Below are 21,211 nucleotides of genomic sequence, written 5' to 3'. Positions count from 1 at the left end.
CAGCAAGAGGGGGGGAGGAGGAGAAGCAGCAGCAAGAGGGGGGAGGGAGGAGGAGGAGAAGCAGCAGCAAGAGGGAGGAGGAGGAGGAGAGAGCAGCAGCAAGAGGGAGGAGGAGGAGGAGGAGAAGCAGCAGCAAGAGGGGAGGAGGAGGAGAAGGAGGAGAGGAGGAGGAGGAGGAGGAGGAGGAGGAGGAGGAGGAGGAGGAGGAGGAGGAGGAGGAGGAAGGAGGAGGAGGAGAAGCAGCAAGAGGGGGGAGGAGGAGAGGAGAGAGAGAAGAAGCAGCAAGAGGGGGGAGGAGGAGGAGGAGAAGCAGCAAGAGGGGGGAGGAGGAAGGAGGAGAGAAGCAGCAGCAGCAAGAGGGGGGAGGAAGAGGAGGAGGAGGAGGAGAAGCAGCAAGAGGGGGGAGGAGGAGGAGGAGGAGAAGAAGCAGCAAGAGGGGGAGGAGGAGGAGGAGGAGGAAGAAGCAGCAAGAGGAGGAGGAGGAGAAGCAGCAAGAGGGGGGAGGAGGAGGAGGAGAAGCAGCAAGAAGGGGGGAGGAGGAGGAGGAGAAGCAGCAAGAGGGGGGAGGAGGAGGAGGAGAAGAAGCAGCAAGAGGGGGGAGGAGGAGGAGGAGAAGAAGCAGCAAGAGGGGGGAGGAGGAGGAGGAGAAGAAGCAAGAGGGGGGAGGAGGAGGAGAAGAAGCAGCAAGAGGGGGGGAGGAGGAGGAGGAGAAGCAGCAAGAGGGGGGAGGAGGAGGAGGAGAAGCAGCAAGAGGGGGGAGGAGGAGGAGGAGAAGCAGCCAAGAGGGGGGAGGAGGAGGAGGAGAAGGAGAAGCAGCAAGAGGGGGGAGGAGGAGGAGGAGAAGCAGCAAGAGGGGGGAGGAGGAGGAGGAGAAGCAGCAAGAGGGGGGAGGAGGAGGAGGAGCGAAGGAGAAGCAGCAAGAGGGGGGAGGAGGAGGAGGAGAAGGAGAAGCAGCAAGAGGGGGGAGGAGGAGGAGGAGAAGGAGAAGCAGCAAGAGGGGGGAGGAGGAGGAGGAGAAGGAGAAGCAGCAAGAGGGGGGAGGAGGAGGAGGAGAAGGAGAAGCAGCAAGAGGGGGGGAGGAGGAGGACGGAGAAGGAGAAGCAGCAAGAGGGGGGAGGAGGAGGAGGAGAAGGAGAAGCAGCAAGAGGGGGGAGGAGGAGGAGGAGAAGGAGAAGCAGCAAGAGGGGGGGAGGAGGAGAGGAGAAGGAGAAGCAGCAAGAGGGGGGAGGAGGAGGAGGAGAGGAGAAGCAGCAAGAGGGGGAGGAGGAGGAGGAGAAGGAGAAGCAGCAAGAGGGGGGAGGAGGAGGAGAGAAGGAGAAGCAGCAAGAGGGGGGAGGAGGAGGAGGAGAAGGAGAAGCAGCAAGAGGGGGGAGGAGGAGGAGGAGAAGGAGAAGCAGCAAGAGGGGGGAGGAGGAGGAGGAGAAGGAGAAGCAGCAAGAGGGGGGAGGAGGAGGAGGAGAAGGAGAAGCAGCAAGAGGGGGGGAGGAGGAGGAGAGGAGAAGCAGCAAGAGGGGGAGGGGAGGAGGAGAAGGAGAAGCAGCAAGAGGGGGAGGGGAGGAGGAGAAGGAGAAGCAGCAAGAGGGGGGAGGAGGAGGAGGAGAAGGAGAAGCAGCAAGAGGGGGAGGAGGAGGAGGAGAAGCAGCAAGAGGGGGGAGGAGGAGGAGGAGAAGAGAGCAGCAAGAGGGGGGAGGAGGAGGAGGAGGAGGAGGAGAAGCAGCAAGAGGGGGGAGGAGGAGGAGAGGAGGAGAAGCAGCAAGAGGGGGGAGGAGGAGGAGGAGAAGCAGCAAGAGGGGGGAGGAGGAGGAGGAGAAGCAGCAAGAGGGGGAGGAGGAGGAGGAGAAGCAGCAAGAGGGGGGAGGAGGAGGAGGAGAAGCAGCAAGAGGGGGGGAGGAGGAGGAGGAGAAGCAGCAAGAGGGGGGAGGAGGAGGAGAAGCAGCAAGAGGGGGGAGGAGGAGGAGGAGAAGCAGCAAGAGGGGGGAGGAGGAGGAGAGAAGCAGCAAGAGGGGGGGAGGAGGAGGAGAAGGCAGCAAGAGGGGGGAGGGGGAGGAGAAGCAGCAAGAGGGGGAGGGGAGGAGGAGGAGAAGCAGCAAGAGGGGGGGAGGGGGAGGAGGAGGAGAAGCAGCAAGAGGGGGGAGGGGGAGGAGGAGAAGAAGCAAGAGGGGGGAGGGGGGAGGAGGAGGAGGAGAAGAAGCAAGAGGGGGGAGGGGGGAGGAGGAGGAGGAGAAGAAGCAAGAGGGGGGAGGGGGGGAGGAGGAGGAGAAGAAGCAAGAGGGGGGAGGAGGAGGAGGAGAAGAAGCAAGAGGGGGGAGGAGGAGGAGGAGGAGAAGCAGCAAGAGGGGGGGAGGAGGAGAAGAAGCAAGAGGGGGAGGAGGAGGAGGAGGAGGAGAAGAAGCAAGAGGGGGGAGGGGGAGGAGGAGAAGAAGCAAGAGGGGGGAGGGGGAGGAGGAGAAGAAGCAAGAGGGGGGGAGGGGGGAGAAGCAAGAGGGGGGGAGGAGGAGAGGCAAGAGGGGGGGAGGAGGAGAGGCAAGGAGGGGGGGGAGAGGCAAGAGGGGGGGAGGGGGAGGAGGAGGAGGAGAAGAAGCAAGAGAGGGGAGGAGGAGGAGGAGAAGCAACAAGAGGGGGGAGGAGGAGGAGAAGCAGCAACAGAGGGGGAGGAGGAGGAGGAGAAGCAGCAACAAGAGGGGGGGAGGAGGAGGAGAAGCAGCAACAAGAGGGGGGAGGAGGAGGAGAAGCAGCAACAAGAGGGGGGGAGGAGGAGGAGAAGCAGCAACAAGAGGGGGGAGGAGGAGGAGAAGCAGCAACAAGAGGGGGGAGGAGGAGGAGAAGCAGCAAGAGGGGGGAGGAGGAGGAGAATTGCAGCAAGAGGGGGGAGGAGGAGAGAAGCAGCAAGAGGGGGGAGAGGAGGAGAAGCAGCAAGAGGGGGGAGGAGGAGGAGAAGCAGCAAGAGGGGGGGAGGAGGAGAGAAGCAGCAAGAGGGGGGAGGAGGAGGAGAAGCAGCAAGAGGGGGGAGGAGGAGGAGGAGCAGCAAGAGGGGGAGGAGGAGGAGAAGCAGCAAGAGGGGGGAGGAGGGGAGGAGGAGGAGAAGAAGAAGCAGCAAGAGTGGGGAGGAGGAGGAGGAGGAGAAGCAAGAGTGGGGAGGAGGAGGAGAAGAAGCAGCAAGAGGGGGGGAGGAGGAGGAGAAGCAGAAGCAGCAAGAGGGGGGAGGAGGAGGAGGAGGAGAAGAAGCAAGGGGGGGGAGGAGGAGGAGGAGGAGGAGAAGAAGCAAGAGGGGGGAGGAGGAGGAGGAGAAGAAGCAGCAAGAGGGGGGAGGAGAGGAGGAGGAGCAGCAGCAAGAGGGGGGAGGAGGAGGAGGAGAAGAAGCACCAAGAGGGGGGAGGAGGAGGAGGAGGAGGAGAAGCAGCAAGAGGGGGGAGGAGGAGGAGAAGCAGCAAGAGGGGGGAGGAGGAGGAGAAGCAGCAAGAGGGGGGAGGAGGAGGAGGAGGAGGAGGAGAAGAAGCAGCAAGAGGGGGGAGGAGGAGGAGAAGAAGCAGCAAGAGGGGGGAGGAGGAGGAGGAGAAGAAGCAAGGGGGGGAGGAGGAGAAGAAGCAAGGGGGGGGAGGAAGGAGAAGAAGCAAGAGGGGGGAGGAGGAGGAGGAGGAGGAGGAGGAGAAGAAGCAAGAGGGGGGAGGAGGAGGAGGAGGAGGAGGAGGAGGAGAAGGAGAAGGAGGAGGAGGAGGAGGAGAAGAAGCAAGAGGGGGGAGGAGGAGGAGGAGGAGGAGGAGAAGAAGCAGCAAGAGGGGGGAGGAGGGGAGGAGCAGAGGGGGGGGGGGGGAGGGGGGGGAACCATAGAGGGGGGAGGAGGAGAGGGAGGGAGGAGAAGCAGCAAGAGGGGGGAGGAGGAGGAGGAGAAGCAGCAAGAGGGGGGAGGAGGAGGAGGAGGAGGAGGAGGAGGAGAAGCAGCAAGAGGGGGGAGGAGGAGGAGAAGCAGCAAGAGGGGGGAGGAGGAGGAGGAGGAGGAGAAGCAGCAAGAGGGGGGAGGAGGAGGAGGAGGAGAAGCAGCAAGAGGGGGGGAGAGGAGGAGGAGGAGGAGGAGGAGAAGCAGCAAGAGGGGGGAGGAGGAGGAGGAGGAGAAGCAGCAAGAGGGGGGAGGAGGAGGAGGAGGAGGAGAAGCAGCAAGAGGGGGAGGAGGAGGAGGAGAAGCAGCAAGAGGGGGGAGGAGGAGGAGGAGGAGAAGCAGCAAGAGGGGGGAGGAGGAGAAGCAGCAAGAGGGGGAGGAGGAGGAGAGAAGCAGCAAGAGGGGGGAGGAGGAGGAGGAGAAGAAGCAAGGGGGGGAGGAGGAGAAGAAGCAAGGGGGGGGAGGAGGAGAAGAAGCAAGGGGGGGGAGGAGGAGAAGAAGCAAGAGGGGGGAGGGGGAGGAGGAGGAGGAGGAGGAGGAGAAGAAGCAAGAGGGGGGAGGAGGAGGAGGAGGAGGAGGAGGAGGAGGAGAAGAAGCAAGAGGGGGGAGGAGGAGGAGGAGGAGGAGGAGAAGAAGCAGCAAGAGGGGGGAGGAGGAGGAGGAGGAGGAGAAGCAGCAAGAGGGGGAGGAGGAGGAGGAGGAGAAGCAGCAAGAGGGGGGAGGAGGAGGAGGAGGAGGAGGAGGAGGAGGAGGAGGAGGAGAAGCAGCAAGAGGGGGGAGGAGGAGGAGGAGGAGAAGCAGCAAGAGGGGGGAGGAGGAGGAGGAGGAGGAGGAGGAGGAGAAGCAGCAAGAGGGGGGAGGAGGAGGAGGAGGAGGAGGAGGAGGAGAAGCAGCAAGAGGGGGGAGGAGGAGGAGGAGGAGAAGCAGCAAGAGGGGGGAGGAGGAGGAGGAGAAGCAGCAAGAGGGGGGGAGGAGGAGGAGAAGAGGAGGAGGAGGAGAAGCAGCAGAGGGGGCGAGAGGAGGAAGAGGAGAGGAGGAGGAGAAGCAGCAAGAGGGGGGAGGAGGAGGAGAGGAGGAGGAGGAGAAGCAGCAAGAGGGGGGAGGAGGAGGAAGAGGAGGAGGAGGAGAAGCAGCAAGAGGGGGGGGAGGAGGAGGAGAAGCAGCAAGAGGGGGGAGGAGGAGGAAGAGGAGGAGGAGGAGAAGCAGCAAGAGGGGGGAGGAGGAGGAAGAGGAGGAGGAGGAGGAGAAGCAGCAAGAGGGGGGAGGAGGAGGAAGAGGAGAAGCAGCAAGAGGGGGGAGGAGGAGGAGGAGGAGCAGCAAGAGGGGGGAGGAGGAGGAGGAGAAGCAGCAAGAGGGGGGAGGAGGAGGAGGAGGAGGAGGAGGAGGAGGAGGAGAAGCAGCAAGAGGGGGGAGGAGGAGGAGGAGGAGGAGGAGGAGGAGGAGAAGCAGCAAGAGGGGGGGAGGAGGAGAAGAAGCAGCAAGAGGGGGGAGGAGGAGGAGAAGCAGCAAGAGGGGGGAGGAGGAGGAGGAGAAGAAGCAGCAAGAGGGGGGAGGAGGAGGAGAAGCAGCAAGAGGGGGGAGGAGGAGGAGGAGAAGAAGCAGCAAGAGGGGGGAGGAGGAGGAGGAGAAGAAGCAGCAAGAGGGGGAGGAGGAGGAGGAGGAGAAGAAGCACCAAGAGGGGGGAGGAGGAGGAGGAGGAGAAGAAGCACCAAGAGGGGGGAGGAGGAGGAGGAGGAGAAGAAGCACCAAGAGGGGGGAGGAGGAGGAGGAGAAGAAGCACCAAGAGGGGGGGAGGAGAGGAGGAGGAGAAGAAGCACCAAGAGGGGGGAGGAGGAGGAGAAGAAGCAGCAAGAGGGGGGAGGAGGAGGAGAAGCAGCAGCAAGAGGGGGGAGGAGGAGGAGAAGCAGCAGCAAGAGGGGGGAGGAGGAGGAGAAGCAGCAAGAGGGGGGGAGGAGGAGGGGGAGGAGGAGGAGAAGAAGCAAGAGGGGGGAGGAGGAGAAGAAGCAAGGGGGGGAGGAGGAGAAGAAGCAAGAGGGGGGAGGAGGAGGAGAAGAAGCAAGAGGGGGGAGGAGGAGGAGGAGAAGGAGAAGAAGCAAGAGGGGGGAGGAGGAGGAGGAGGAGGAGAAGCAGCAAGAGGGGGGAGGAGGAGGAGGAGGAGAAGAAGCAAGAGGGGGGAGGAGGAGGAGGAGGAGAAGAAGCAAGAGGGGGGAGGAGGAGGAGGAGGAGAAGAAGCAAGAGGGGGGAGGAGGAGGAGGAGGAGAAGAAGCAAGAGGGGGGGAGGAGGAGGAGAAGCAGCAAGAGGGGGGAGGAGGAGGAGGAGAAGCAGCAAGAGGGGGGAGGAGGAGGAGGAGGAGGAGAAGAAGCAGCAAGAGGGGGGAGGAGGAGGAGAAGAAGCAGCAAGAGGTGGGAGGAGGAGGAGAAGCAGCAGCAAGAGGGGGGAGGAGGAGGAGAAGCAGCAAGAGGGGGGAGAGGAGGGGGAGGAGGAGGAGAAGAAGCAAGGGGGGGAGGAGGAGAAGAAGCAAGAGGGGGGAGGAGGAGGAGGAGAAGAAGCAAGAGGGGGGAGGAGGAGAAGCAGCAAGAGGGGGGAGGAGGAGGAGGAGGAGAAGAAGCAAGAGGGGGGAGGAGGAGGAGGAGGAGGAGAAGAAGCAAGAGGGGGGAGGAGGAGGAGGAGGAGGAGAAGCAAGAGGGGGGGAGGAGGAGGAGAAGCAGCAAGAGGGGGGAGGAGGAGGAGGAGGAGGAGAAGCAGCAAGAGGGGGGAGGAGGAGGAGGAGAAGCAGCAAGAGGGGGGAGGAGGAGGAGGAGAAGCAGCAAGAGGGGGGAGGAGGAGGAGGAGGAGGAGGAGGAGAAGCAGCAAGAGGGGGGAGGAGGAGGAGGAGGAGGAGGAGAAGCAGCAAGAGGGGGAGGAGGAGGAGGAGGAGGAGAAGCAGCAAGAGGGGGAGGAGGAGGAGGAGGAGGAGGAGAAGCAGCAAGAGGGGGGAGGAGGAGGAGAGGAGGAGGAGAAGCAGCAAGAGGGGGAGGAGGAGGAGGAGGAGGAGGAGAAGCAGCAAGAGGGGGGAGGAGGAGGAGGAGGAGGAGGAGAAGCAGCAAGAGGGGGGGGAGGAGAGAGAAGAGGAGGAGAGGAGGAGAAGCAGCAAGAGGGGGGAGGAGGAGGAGGAGGAGGAGGAGGAGGAGAAGCAGCAAGAGGGGGGAGGAGGAGGAGGAGGAGGAGAAGCAGCAAGAGGGGGGAGGAGGAGGAGGAGGAGGAGGAAGAGAAGAAGCAAGAGGGGGGAGGAGGGAGGAGGAGGAGGAGGAGGAGGAGGAGGAGGAGGAGGAGGAGGAGAAGCAGCAAGAGGGGGGAAGAGGAGGAGGAGAAGAAGCAAGAGGGGGGAGGAGGGAGGAGAAGAAGCAAGAGGGTGGAGGAGGAGGAGAAGAAGCAAGAGGGGGGAAGAGGAGGGAAGAGGAGAGAGAAGAAGCAAGAGGGGGGAAGAGGAGGAGAAGAAGCAAGAGGGGGGAGGAGGAGAAGGAGAAGAAGCAAGAGGGGGGAGGAGGAGGAGGAGAAGAAGCAAGAGGGGGAGGAGGAGGAGGAGAAGAAGCAAGAGGGGGGAGGAGGAGGAGGAGAAGAAGCAAGAGGGGGGAGGAGGAGGAGGAGAAGAAGCAAGAGGGGGGAGGAGGAGGAGGAGAAGAAGCAAGAGGGGGGAGGAGGAGGAGGAGAAGAAGCAAGAGGGGGGAGGAGGAGGAGAGGAGAAGAAGCAAGAGGGGGGAGGAGGAGGAGGAGAAGAAGCAAGAGGGGGGAGGAGGAGGAGAAGAAGCAAGAGGGGGAGGAGGAGAAGAAGCAAGAGGGGGGGGAGGAGAAGAAGCAAGAGGGGGGAGGAGGAGAAGAAGCAAGAGTGGGGGAGGAGGAGAAGAAGCAAGAGGGGGGAGGAGGAGAAGAAGCAAGAGGGGGGAGGAGGAGAAGAAGCAAGAGGGGGAGGAGGAGAAGCAATTAGAGGGGGAGCAATTAGAGGGGGAGGGAAAGAAGGAAGGAAGGAAAGAAAAGAAAAGAAAAGAAAAGAAAAGAAAAAGAAAAGAAAAAGAAAAGAAAAAAGAAAAGAAAGGAGGAAGGAAGGAAGGAGAGGGATCGATCCACATCATACGACTCCTCACCTGTGGAGGAGCCATGCACCTCGAGCACGTACACTGTGCCCAGCCATACAGACTGTGCCCTCCTTGTACACACCTTCCCCATCTGGAATTCATGGAGGACCAGACGGCATCGCTGGTTGGCTTACGCGTAAAGCCACCCTGTGATGCCGCCTGGTCCTCCGTAAATTCCGGTCCAGGTTTCAGACTCTAGAGACACGGTTCACTTTGCTGTTGCATTGACAAGCTTTTTTACCATGTCTGTATGAGAGTATGATCATTGCTGTTCTACCTTTTAATAAATTTTATTTTTTGGTAATGCACAAACTCAGCATTCCATATAGGTACTAGAACTCAGTGTACAGATATCAGTGTTATATATGGGAAACAGCACTTACTAAGTGCTGTTCCCTATATACAACACTAATATCTGTACACTGAGTGGTACTCAGTATACAGATATTAGCATGCACTCAGTGTATATAGGAATCAGGGTTATTAGCTATAGGGCAGGGATAACCACTGGTGGATGGGCACTGGGCAGGAACACTCAGCCTGTCTGGTATAGATTAAAGCAGCGTGACATACTAAACTGCTGGGCTGGCAATCACACACACTGACCTGCTGCTGTGCTGCACACAGGTTGCTGCACACTGTGCGACTAGACTCCAGGTAAGCACAGGCTGTCCCAAATGGCGGGGATGTGGCTTGAGGCCCGGCCCTCAGTAGAATTCCCCAGGGGGAAGAGGTGGCTGGAGCGGCTGCCACTACAAATCATCCCCATGGCTCCACCATAGCTCTCTTGTCCTGGCCAGCACCTGTGTCCTCTCCCAGCAGGGATGGGCAGGAGCGGAGGACTGAGCCTCTCATGGGGCCCCCTACTAACCCCGGGCAATGCCCAAGTGCCAAATGGTCAGTCTGCCCCTGCTCCTCACTCGCCCTAAGCTCATTTCCACTCTATTGTGAGCAGAAATTGAGGGCTGCCTGTGCATACCATAAATGGGATGACACTTTGCTATTGCCTGGGTTCTCACTTTGCACTAATTATAAATAGGACAACAAAGCGTGATCATCTTGAAGTGGTTGAAATACACCAGTGAAGCGACTAGCCTCAGACAATACACAGATTAAACAAATCTTCAAAACAGATCAAGGCATTTTTTTTTCTCAGCTCCAGAAACAGAGGGCAGGGATATCAAGATACACAGTGTAAGGTCTGATCTGAGAGCCGATTGGAGGGAAGGGATATAGCCCCTCCACACAGCACACAGGAACCATGCAGAGCTGAGGGTATGGATCAGTGTGCTAGAGTTTCCTTCCCCATTACCTTATTCTTGGTGTTGAGAAAAACCCGCAGAAATGACTCAGGCAGGGAAATGAGGCAGCAGACAGAAATGACACCCAGTGTTTTGGATAGAGACACGTACACAGTACAGGAGGATGTGCTTTGTTCATATATTTCTGTGTCATGACTTTTACAACCACTTCTCCCCCTCTAGAAACCTACCAAGTGTCTGCGCCTCTTGCAAATATGCTTACAGAACAGGTTCTTCTCCTGCAAGCAAGCTTTAATTTAGGCTTGCCTAGATCATTATTATCAAGACCAAGTTGAAGTCTTTTAAATTGGCCGAGTTAAAATAGAAGAAATAATTTCATTAATAGTTAGTGACTTTTTCTACCTGTTCTTACAGTGTTTCACTGACTATACCCTTTGGTAACCTATTATGCACCATGAACTGTACTTCTAACCTACTCTTTAATTCAGATAAAATTGTGATATTTAAACGCAACGACCCCATGATTATAAGTGTAAATTGTTATCTTGCATACAGTGATTTTAATACAGAGTCTAATGACAACAGTGATTCTGGTATTAGCAGATTTGTTTTCCTCCATTCAATACTACACTAACAAAGCTTTGTATTGCTCCAATTATTAATTTTTTCGACCTATATTTAATCATATGTGATTAACCTAAAAGCAGTTATAATACAAACTATAGTGTATACCATTCAATCAAATACGTGTATAACTCCACTATATTCAGATACCAGAAAAAATCGAACTTATTAATAGAAAAAAAATAGAAATAGGTTTTTAACATATAGTTCAGAAAACCATTTACTTGCTGAAAGACATTTTTCTTTACTGTAACATTTTGTAGCATTCCACTAGAGATAGTAAACAGCAGGTCTAACTCCAAGGGCGGACATACACTGTTTGAATTGGCTGACATGCTGAACCGGCCAAAATTCAAACCGTGTATGGGCAGGCTGAATGCACCAAGTTGATCAACCGATCAACTTGAGTACAACCAGCATGCCAGGTTTTACCTGCGATTATCGCTAGCAATAATCACTGTCTGCTCCCGGCTGGGATAGCTCGCCACCAACCCGTGGTTGCAGAAAATAAATTTGCTCCATGTATGGCAGGCCTAAAAAGCAGGACCGAATAGCTTTTGGATTTTTAATGTCCATTATTTAGACAGAGCTGGACTCTGGTGGGGTTATCTAGTTATTAGAATCATTACTATGTCAAATGTACTTTCCTGTGACTTTTCACATCTGAAATTTCTGCTTTGGTTGAGAACATTTCAATACTGTGTTCCTGCTACCAGAGGAGTGATTATAGAAGGAAGCTTAAAATGTAACGCTTGTTCAAAAATCTTTGCCTGTCATCTTGTTGACAAGCACACTGTTAATAATTTTCTAGCATACACATGCATTTCCTAGCAGGAGATGTTTCCTGGACAAATATGCTCCACTGATCTCCAAGGATAAACCTTTTTATTCGGTAACCGTGAGGCTACAAGCAGGAGACACTGGTGGTCAGAAAATGTGTTGCTGTGTACTATAATGTACCTTCCAGCTATATCACCTAAACAGTCTCTGAATAGCAGCTCCATTTATCCTTAGATGAACAGATGCTGTAATTTGTGTAGGAAAGCACTACTACTGTGGATTACAGCAGCCATATCTCACCAGATGCTGAAATTCTTACAGGGCAAAATTCCATGCACTGGAAAATTACATGGACTCCGGGAAGAGTCAGGGCAGAAATTCAAAAAGGTAGTGTTAGCAGGCACAGCAGAAATACAGCTAAGTATAAATGGAAGGTACACGTATTGTAGATAGCCCACTGACAAGCAATTACAGTTTGTATTTAAATATGCCAAGGCTTGTGACAGTTGTATGCAGTTAACTAGATAAAACATTGCATGCATTCATGCAAATAAAATGGTGCCCATCACACAGACATTTAACACAAATGAAAGTTTTTAAGACTGCTAAAAATATTGTTACTATAAAATGTCTCAAAAAAAAGCTGTTGTGAAGTCACGTCAAATATATGGGCAAAAAGCTGCACTGCTGCAACAATATCAAATTTATAGCAAACAGAATTACACATACAGTGGTAAGAAACAGCGTGTGAACAACACACTGGAATCAGCTGGTTTTCTGCAGTAACTAGCCAAAAAAAAAAGGGGGTGATCCTCATCTAAGTCACAATAGACAAACACAATGCTGATAACACGCAAATTATAATTTCTCAGGTCTTTATTGAATACACCCATTGAACATTTGCAGTGCTGCAGGAAAAAAAAAAAAAAAGTAAAGTAAACCCACAGACTAATTTCTTCAAAGGAAGCTAACTGGAGTCAGAAGTTTGAACATCTGGAGTCCAATTAAAAGGAGAAGCCCAGCCTGAGCTTTTTAGACTGGGCTTCTCCTAAGGGTCACAGAAGTGCCATTCGTTTGCACTCCTGTGACCCGTTTTCAGCAGAGAGCAGCCTGAAGTCCGCTCTCCGCTGACGTCACTGCCATCAGTCGAGGCAGCGTGTCATCCCGACTGCCAAGTCTGGATCTGCCAGCTGCCTTGATTGATGGCAGGCTCAGCGAGACGCTGAGAGACTGAGTTGACTGCTACCCACCCCTCCACAGCTTAGCGCTCCAATGAGCGCGTAGAAGCAGAGAGGAGAGCTGCTGACTAATAGTCAGCAGCTCTCCTCTCAGGGATCTGTGATAACAGAGCCATCAGCGATGTTCAGTGGCTTGGTTCTCAGTGCAGAGACGGCGGGGGACAGCTGCAGCATCAGTCTGATGCTCCATCCACATAGTTACGTATGAATCTAAAATAATAAAAAAAAATCCAATACTTCTCTTTTAATGGAGTTTGGAGGTGTGATTTAGAGCTACTTTGGTTGATGAAAGACACTACAAACATTTTAGGATTGCTGTTCATAAGCATCAGCTGATGTAAATTATGTCTCGCAAAAAAGGAGCTCTCTGAAGACATATAATCAAAAACAGTTGATCTGCATAAGGCTGAAAAAGGATACAATGCAATTTTAAAGTGTTTAGGCATCCATCAGTTGACAGACAAATTGTCTGTAAGTGGAGACAGTTTAGTACTATGAAGCTTAGTAGAAGTCAGGTGATGCAGCAGGACAATGACACTAAGCATCAAAGTAAATCCACCACAGACTGGCTTCAGAGAAATTAACCTTTTGGAGTGGTCCAGACCTTAACCCCATAGAGATGCTGTGGAATGACCCTCAAGAGAGCCGTTAACACCAGACATCCTACAAATGTGTCTGAGTTGAAGCAGTTTTGTAAAGCGAAATGGTCAGAAATTCCACCTGAACGTTGTGCAGGTCTGATTCAGAGCTACCAAAAGCGCTTGTTGAGGTCAGGGCTGCCAAAAGGAGCTTAGACCAGCTTTTAACTCCAAAGGTTTACTTTTTCCTCCAGCACTGAATGTTTAATGGGTGTGTTCAATAAAAGACAATAAACTGTTTCTGCATTATCAGCTTAAAGCAGAACTTCAGTCATCTTTCCATTTATTAAATCCTCTGCCCTTGTTTTAACTTTGGATAGTAAAACTTTTTTCAGCCAGTAAATACCTTATACAGTCCACTTCCTGTTTCTTGTCTGGTAAAAAGCCTAGGCTTATGACATTATGCACAGCTCTCACTCTAGTGAGTTTGCCAGGAAGGGGGGGTTGAGGGGCCAACGAGAGCTGCATAGCTGGGAGGTTTGCCTCTGTGTAAATCCAGGAAGTGAACAGGCAGCAGCTTCAGCTGCCCACAGTTAAAATGGATGCAGCCAGACTCAGTGGAAGGAGATTTCTGCAGCACATTTGGCAAGTGCAGAATCACAGTATATATAAAATAATATGCTAAGTGATTGGAGAGAAGCTTCAGAATGGCAAAGATATTTTTATTACAAACTATTTGAGCAGACTGCAGTTCCTCTTTAAGCACATTGTGTTTGTCTATAAAATTGTGACTTGGAGGATCAGATAACACTTTATGGCAAATTACTGCAGAAAACCAGTTAATTAAAAGGGGTTTACAACTTTTTTCTTGCCACTGTAGGTTTGATCAAACGGATAGATCAGTTTAATTGAGAACGTTTGGCAGATTTTAAAAGCGGAATTAAAAAACCAAACCCAGCACCAGTTTGTTGCATTGGTATACAAATGAGCAGAAGGAAGCCATAAAAAGCAAATACAAATATGCATAATGTTTTAAAATTACAACCCAACAAATTTAAAAAAACAAAATTTAGAGAGCCAAATGGAATGAATGCACCAAGCAAGCTGTTTATTAATTAGATATAAAAGCACAAAAGATGCAGTTATTAAATGATTTTGGTCTAAAGCCTAAGAGGAAGCAACAGTCAGCATGGGAAGAGAAGTTGTCACTCAGGCCAAGTGACATTTACTAGTCACTATCTTCCCGACTTACCATCTTCCTTTTCCTTTCTGCAATCTGTTCCTCAGATTCCATTTCTACTTCATTGCTAATAGGAGTTTTTTCTTCTATATCATCAATAATATCTGGCTCCTGAAAGATGGAAATGACTGCTTTATAGAAGCTCTACTGCTCTAATTACTCAAGGGATTCTAACACTACAATTGCTACATAAGTCAAGTCACCTAATGCAGTATCTTATGCTTCATAAAAGCCATGGATGAAAGTACTTCATCTGCTAGATTAAAAAAAAAATAAATATGTGTGGCCAATCAAGCAATTGCATTCTTTGCTCAATTAAGATTTGTATTAAAGTTGAACTCCAGGCAAATCTATGAACAACAAAAATACCCACCACACCTGAAAGTAGTTATGATATTTATCTACACATCATCTAGATGTGCATCTATAGCTCTACTAGTATAAATACCCAATTTTAACCTCCTCAATTCTGTTGAACACTCAGAAAGAGGGTAGAGGCAGCAGGGGTCTTGCATGTACAGGAGCTTAAAAAGAACGTGCTGACAGGAGGAGAGCGCAAAGGGCGGACCTAATACTTTTGCAGCTCTGAATCACAGGCTAGGGACAGGAAGGTGACCTTTTTGTGTTTAATTGTAGCATAGAATGGTCAGGTCTCCAACCGGTTGTGTGGTAGTAGGGAAGTGTAATTACATCCTGGATCTGCGTGGACACAAAAATTCTTATCCTTGGCAAGTAAAACCGTTCCAACATCTGTGCTTCATCTGTGTATTTGTGTGTTTACCTGGAGGTCAGCTTTAAGAATTTCAAAAGTTATGAAGAACAGATTGAGCTGAAAAAATAAAAGCATACTTTAAGGCCATCCTACAATTTAAATTCCTAAATTGTTGCAATTTTATAAAAAGGTTTTTAATCTCAAAAGGAGATCTTATATAAAACATTTATGATCAGATTTCCAGAGCAATGTATGTTTATGGATCAGAAGAAAAATGGAGAGCAAGGAGGCAACATACCAGCTAAGCTCAAAGGGAACAATAGCAATTAGATCAAGGGTTCTCCTGAGAGTCAAGAGCAAGCATGCTTTTCTTGCTGACACAAAAAAAAGTTTGTTGTGGCCATAAATTGTTTTATGGGAGTCCATTGAGGGACACAGGAATTCAGAAACCCTTGGGTCATACTGCCACCTACAAAAGGTTAGGACACCAGCAAAAAAATAAATAAATAAATGTATGTCAGCCCCCTTATAATCCCTCCTCTATCCAGCATGTCACCACCCATGTCCCTCAAAAGACTAAGAAATATTGTATGGCAAATACAAAAACCTTATTTTCTTTCATGCCCAATGAGGGATACAAAAATTCATGAACAGTCCTGGCTTTAAAAAGTAGCGCAAGAGGGGTGGGTAACTGCCACTGACAGGTACATAAGGGACTGGAAATGGTCTGCATCTCAGAACTGCCTGCAAGTCTAGTGCCCAAAACTGAACCAAAGTGAAAGTTCCCTGCAGAACAGGGGAAGTGTTAACAGCCAAGAAAGGCCACAGAGAATTAATCTGATGAAAAAGTTCCCAGGACAACAGGTCCCTGAAAGGTTCACCAGGGAAGACCAACTGGTCTACTTAAGAAGACACAAGCTTTACACTCCCCAACCCTTAGGATTAAGGGACGGAAGGATCCTTGCCAGAAAACCAATCTCACAAGTGAGATATTCACAACGTGAGAAAATAACACCTAATAATATCCCAAAAAGAACAGCCAAGAGCATGAAGACTGGTAAACAACTTAAGGGTACAACTCTTAAATCAACCTAACTGAAAAAGGGGGTAGATTGCACAAAAGGTACTCTTACAAAAAGATAGGCAGGAATTCAAAAACACACAGCAACCCCAGACTAGTACAAAGGAACACCATGAAAATAAGACAGTTTGTTAAACCCATCCACATCAAAACCTGGCGTGTTTAAGACCGAAACTATGCTGGACATGGTTCTCCTGACCCGCCGTAGTCCAGCAAAGCATCCATACTTGTTGAGCATGGGAAAGAATTTTAGCCATATTGCTAATAAAACAAACTCCTGATTAATAGCAGCACAAAGAAAGGGATCTGGGGAAACTTCCTCAAGAGGCTGATTACCCACAGGAGGATCCATCTTCAAATGCTCAGGTCCCATAAAGGATTCTGAACGCACTCCATCCTTGAGAGGATGTCTTAAGCTGGAACCCACCAGGGGTTCCACGGTTTGGGAAATCGAGGAAGGCCTGAAATTAACACTGCTTTTGCAGTATCACAAGAAGAGTAAAGAGGGGGCAAGTGAATGAGGTGTTAAAAACACAATGAGTTAGCCACTGCATGTGTGTTGGTTTGTTGCCAAAAAATAGTGCATACACCACAATACACATTAAGCATGTACACATTCCTTACGTATGGATTAATCAATCCACTGTAAATCAAAGTTAAGGTCAGGTGTCTAACGTCCAAGTCATTAGCAAAAAACAGAGGCATGCAAGATAGAGAAGGATTACATTTGGGGGAGGGGTGGCTGAGGGGTTACCATTTCTGTTTTCAAGTGTCCAGACCTCCAGAAAGGCATTAGATTTTGTGCAGTGCAGTTAAAAACATCTGGACTGTGCAATATTCATAATTCTGACTACCTACACTGTCTTTTCTCTCGGCATCCCTTTGTTATAGTTGTGAAGGGGATAGATAATATCCGACTACAAGTGGACAAGTGGAACCAAGAGCCATGCTATGCCAAGATTCTGGTTGGCACTAAACTTAGAATTATGTTTATACATACATGGTTTTGTAAACTTAACTAAAAAAAGTAAAATTAGTATAGTTGCATGTTGTGAAAAATGGGACCACCTGAACTAAACGACTTAAAAAGGTAAGTCAAACAGTACAACGGTGGTAACAAACAGCCTTTTGTAATAGAAAGAAGGGGATTCTAAAGCAGGGTTTCAACTCTAGTCCTACAATTCCCCCTCACTATACAAGTCATGTTTTCAGGACTTGTAAAAGTTTTAATTAAAAGGCTAAATTGGCAGTGCAAGATGTAAGAAATCCTGAATAAATGCTATTGGGGATACTTGAGAATTGGAGTTAAACGCAGTCTAAAAGGGTGTTGAACTGGTATTTAAAAAGTTCAAGATAATTAAAGTTTGAATTTATGTTAAACGTTTTAAATGTTGGAAAGGTTCAAACCTCCATTAATATTGGGTTTAGATTGTGGTTTGTGTCCCTGTTGGGTAAATTTCCCTTTACAGCCTCAATCAGACCAGAAGTGAGAGGAAAGATTTTCAATGGAAACAAAAATAATATTTTTTCTTAGGGTTAAACAAACAGGGTTTTGTGCGTCTCTCCACTGGAGATTTCTTATTTCATGTCCTGGAGACAAAAGTTTCAGAGAAATAAGGAGGAGATCTGACAATACAAAGATGTCATAACTATTTCAGCAATGACAATTTTTCTCTTGTTCATTGAGACATAAATCATTTACCTTCAGGCTGCATTCACACCTGAGCGTTTTCAGCTCATAAATCGCTCGTAAAACACACCCAACAAGCAAAATCCCATTCATTTCAATGGCACCTGTTCACATCTGAGCGTTTTGTCACCTGAAGCAAAACGCCTAAGCTCAAAAAAGAACATGAGCTTCTTTGGGGCAGATTAAAGGCGGTTTTCAGCTTTTTACATTGGTGACCTGTACAAAACTGCGCGACTTTGGACTGGATACTAGCAAAAAAAAAAAAAACTGTAGGACAGCCTAGGATAAGCCCTACTATCCACCAACATCCCTCAGTTTTTTGCTAATGTCCTAGGAGACTGCAGAGCTCTGCTGTGTAAAAGACTAACCTACTTTTAGTGTGTTTTTTTTTTCCCCCAATCAAGACTCTTCTCTAGACCGCTTCTAGAGTTGGTCTTTTCAATTGCAGGTATCTGGAGCAGCGGGCCCTCTGCCTGTTTTTTGGCGTGCTGCACCTGGACATTGATGAGGGAGCCTGAAAGTTCTTTGGACCTGGGGTTCCCTCCCCCCCAGACTTTCATATCCTGTTCCGGTAACAACTTAGCTGCAGGTCTCATCAGGTCCAAAGCCATTGGCACTACCTCAGTTCTTGCTTCATCCCTGAAGAATCGCTCTGTGAATGGGCCAGTCAAGCCAAGAAACCAGGAGTACATAGGGCCCTGGGTGCCTTTAAAATCTCTGTTCCCGCCAGTTTGCACTGCAGAAGGCATTAATTCTGTGGGACTGACTGTTGACATCTGCAGGGTGAAAAGTAGAGCACTCTGCTCGCTTTTTCCTGTCATAAAGCATTAAAGAAATATTGCTCTGCTGCCCCTGCTTTGCAAAGAGCCTCAAGGAATTCTGACACGTGTCTGATTCTAGGTAGTATCAAGCCTGCACAGCTCACACTCCACCAACAGTTCCAGTCCTGCCTGCATTACATCTGCAACTATACCCTCTGTTCCTAACCACATCTTCAGGGTCCTCCTCATTTCAGTCGGGCGTGGCCTGCATCTGTGCTGCATGAGTGTAGCTTTTTATTACAATCACGCAAGTCTCTATGGCCCAAAGCACCCAATTTGCTGACTTGTTAAAGAGGACAAAAGGCAAATGTTTGCACCTTCCCTGCAGGACTCTTAATTAAGCTAATCCAAACCTCATCAGAGAATCTTGTCTCCAAGTAGTCACAGTCTTCTGACAGTACTAATCATGACTATTTCAGCTTGCATTGATGTAGCTGAAAGCTAGAGGATCAATAAGTGCAATTTCCAGTCTTATGCCCTTTAGAGCTCAAGACCACAACGACCTTCCCAATGCAGCCATTGTGTTGTAGATATAAGATTATTCAAGGACCCAACAAATAGCTCTGTGCTCGCTGGCAGGGCCTGCTCTTCATCCCATATTGGCCTTGCTTTGCCAAACTCAAGCTGACTGTCATGGTTCCCAAGAGTCACCATACACATCAGTCGACTATACAATCAACTTTAGATCTACCCAAATTATGAGTACCTACCTAATCTACTAAATCAATTTGTACTCAATCAAGCAGGCCTTGCACCACATCAGGGGTAAGCAACCTTGGAACTCCAGCTGTTGTGAAACTACAGTCCCACGTGGAATTGGAAATCTGACAACAGGGCATGACCCCTAGAGGAAAAGGCATGATGGGATTAGTAATTTAAAAGGATAAATCCACTTTAAAAAGCTGATACATTCTGACAGGAAGAATCAATGAACTACCACATCGCTCACAGCGCCGTGGCAGTTCACTGAAAACTACAAGTCGACAGCTGCAAAGGATGTCGGGACTTGTAGATCATTCATATACAAAGCTCTGTATGAATAATGCAGCCGCATGGGTAGAGCCCTGCACGGCCGCGCTGTTTTCAAAGCGAGTTTTAAACAGGATCTTGCCAGTCGATTCCTTGATCACAGACCATTCAGATAAAATAGGCTGCTGGAAATTTTCTGTATTATCTGCATGGGTCTCCAGTCTATAAGTATGGGAGGACACCAACCAAGGTTTTGAACTGCGGAATCCGTCTAACACGCATGGCTTTTAAGGGACTTTGTGGTCAGATGTACTCTGAATACCTTTTTTTGTTTCTCCACACCTAAAACATTCATATTTAGTCCCCCCCAAGCTTGGCTCCCAGTGCACTCAAGATCTAACTCTTAAAGTCTGCTAAATTCTCAGACAGGCATTCTTCGGCATGAAGGTGGGCCCCCACTTTCCAAAGTGGGGGGAGGTCTGTGAATGGTTATGGACACTTGGACAGCTTGTATCTCAAATGTTTGCGCGTGGGAGGGTTAAAAAGGTATAGTTTTGATGCCTGCCACCCCCTTCCATTTCTTACTTTACAGATAAGCAGAGATCTCCAATGAGCACTCCCAGGTTTTCTTGACCAAGGCGTCATTGCCCCAGTTCATTCTGCAGAATTTTTTTTTGTGGTTTTACTCCAACCTGTTCAGTTTCCAAACATAAAAGAAGGCATCTGCCCCATCATGCATTTGAAAGCAATGAATGTCTTCATTCAGGCTCAGAAATTCCACAAGGAATCCACCTGGTCTGTCATTGCCTCGCCTTACTAGGGCAACATTCTAGCATGTGTGGACATCAAGAATGAACCTGTGCGCTCAATAATTCAAGATCAACATTTCCTACACTTTGCTGTGGGTTCCCTACATCACCAGTTTGTGGCCCTGCCCTTCAACCTCTTGTCTGCACTTTGCGTTCTCCAAGTTGCTGACCCCAGCACTAGCCCTGCTGTAATTTTGTGGCATACTTAAAAAAAAAACGTAAGACCTTACAGTTGGAGCAGGCTCTGTAGGACAACATAGCCCCTCACAGTCTAGACAATACACTGGTCGGATGGATCCTGAACCTTCAGAAACTGTCACTCTCATTCTTTGAGATAACTGGATCTAGTCATGGACACAGCACAGACCAGAGAAACTTCAGACACTCCTGCCCTCAGATTCGAGAAGCCAGGCTTAGAAGTTAAACTTGCATCTTTGCATGAGATTCCAGGGTCCAATAGCTTCTTTAGGAGGCAGTTCTGTTCTCAGAGTTCCACTGAAGACCTCTGTAATGCAATATTCTACTGTAGTGGGACAGGTCAGTCCAATATCTGAAACACCAATTTGGTTGGCACCAAGGGCCAGGTTGTCTCTGACCTGGTGGCTCAGGAACTAGGGAAGTCAATCACATCTTTTGGAAGATCCTCACGATGGCTACCAGCCCGTTTGGCTGGAGAGAAGGCCTGGGCACCATATGTCAATGTTATGAACATGGCTGTTAGATGCATCACATCTCCCAAAAAGCCTTGAGCTTTTGGCAGTCCCATCCTATGCATTTATCATCCTGTTCTAGATACTACTTGATACAAAACGGAGGTTGCAGTAGAACTCAAAAGGTACATTACTTACTGTGCTCCTCAATGAACTCCAAGAAAATGGCAAGTACAAAAATACTTTATTTTACCTGTTGTTAAAATGACTCGATGTGCCTTAGTAAATAGAGCCTATATGTTTGATTCTGATAAAAAAACAAAAAAAACCCATAAAACTACAACAAAGCCTTCATGTTCGGAAAAGACTTTGGAACTGAAAGAAAAACAGATTAACGTGGCTCATGAAGAGAATGGTTAAAAAGGGACCTTACATTAAAATATATATATATATATATATATATATATATATATATATATATATATATATATATATATATATATATAGTTTCAGACTTAAATGCTTCAGTGCATAAATTTCCTAATTCCACAGCCTCCAAAGATGCATTCAGCTACAGATACACAGGCTTCAAGGCGAGGAAGGATGGATATCACGGACACTACACAATATATTTTTAGCAATGCCAAAATAGAAGACATAGTGGCCAGAGCAGGGCTAATTACAACTAAAACAGAACACAGTAATGTGTTTCCATGCAAGATCCTCTTCAACATACAAGTGACAAATTTGGAAGAGGGCATGGTGACCCA

General features: G+C 49.5%; 1 protein-coding gene across 13 annotated transcripts in view; it reads right to left on the bottom strand.

Moving 5' to 3' along the window:
- The window catches only part of KMT2E (lysine methyltransferase 2E (inactive)), a 181,176-nt gene that overhangs the window by 64,340 nt on the left and 95,625 nt on the right, over window positions 1–21,211 (bottom strand). For 12 of the 13 annotated variants that reach the window (XM_073619626.1, XM_073619629.1, XM_073619631.1 and 9 more), the window contains one exon: window positions 13,722–13,820. The exons of the other annotated variant lie outside the window; for it this stretch is intronic. In XM_073619626.1, the coding sequence (XP_073475727.1) occupies window positions 13,722–13,820 (99 nt within the window). The remainder of the gene's footprint in view (window positions 1–13,721; window positions 13,821–21,211) is intronic. 13 annotated transcript variants of the gene reach the window in all.

Source organism: Aquarana catesbeiana, linkage group LG03 (assembly GCF_042186555.1).
Source record: "Aquarana catesbeiana isolate 2022-GZ linkage group LG03, ASM4218655v1, whole genome shotgun sequence".
Classification (NCBI taxonomy): domain Eukaryota; kingdom Metazoa; phylum Chordata; class Amphibia; order Anura; family Ranidae; genus Aquarana; species Aquarana catesbeiana.
Note: the sequence above shows the minus strand (reverse complement) of the source record. Positions and strands in the feature narration are given on the sequence as shown.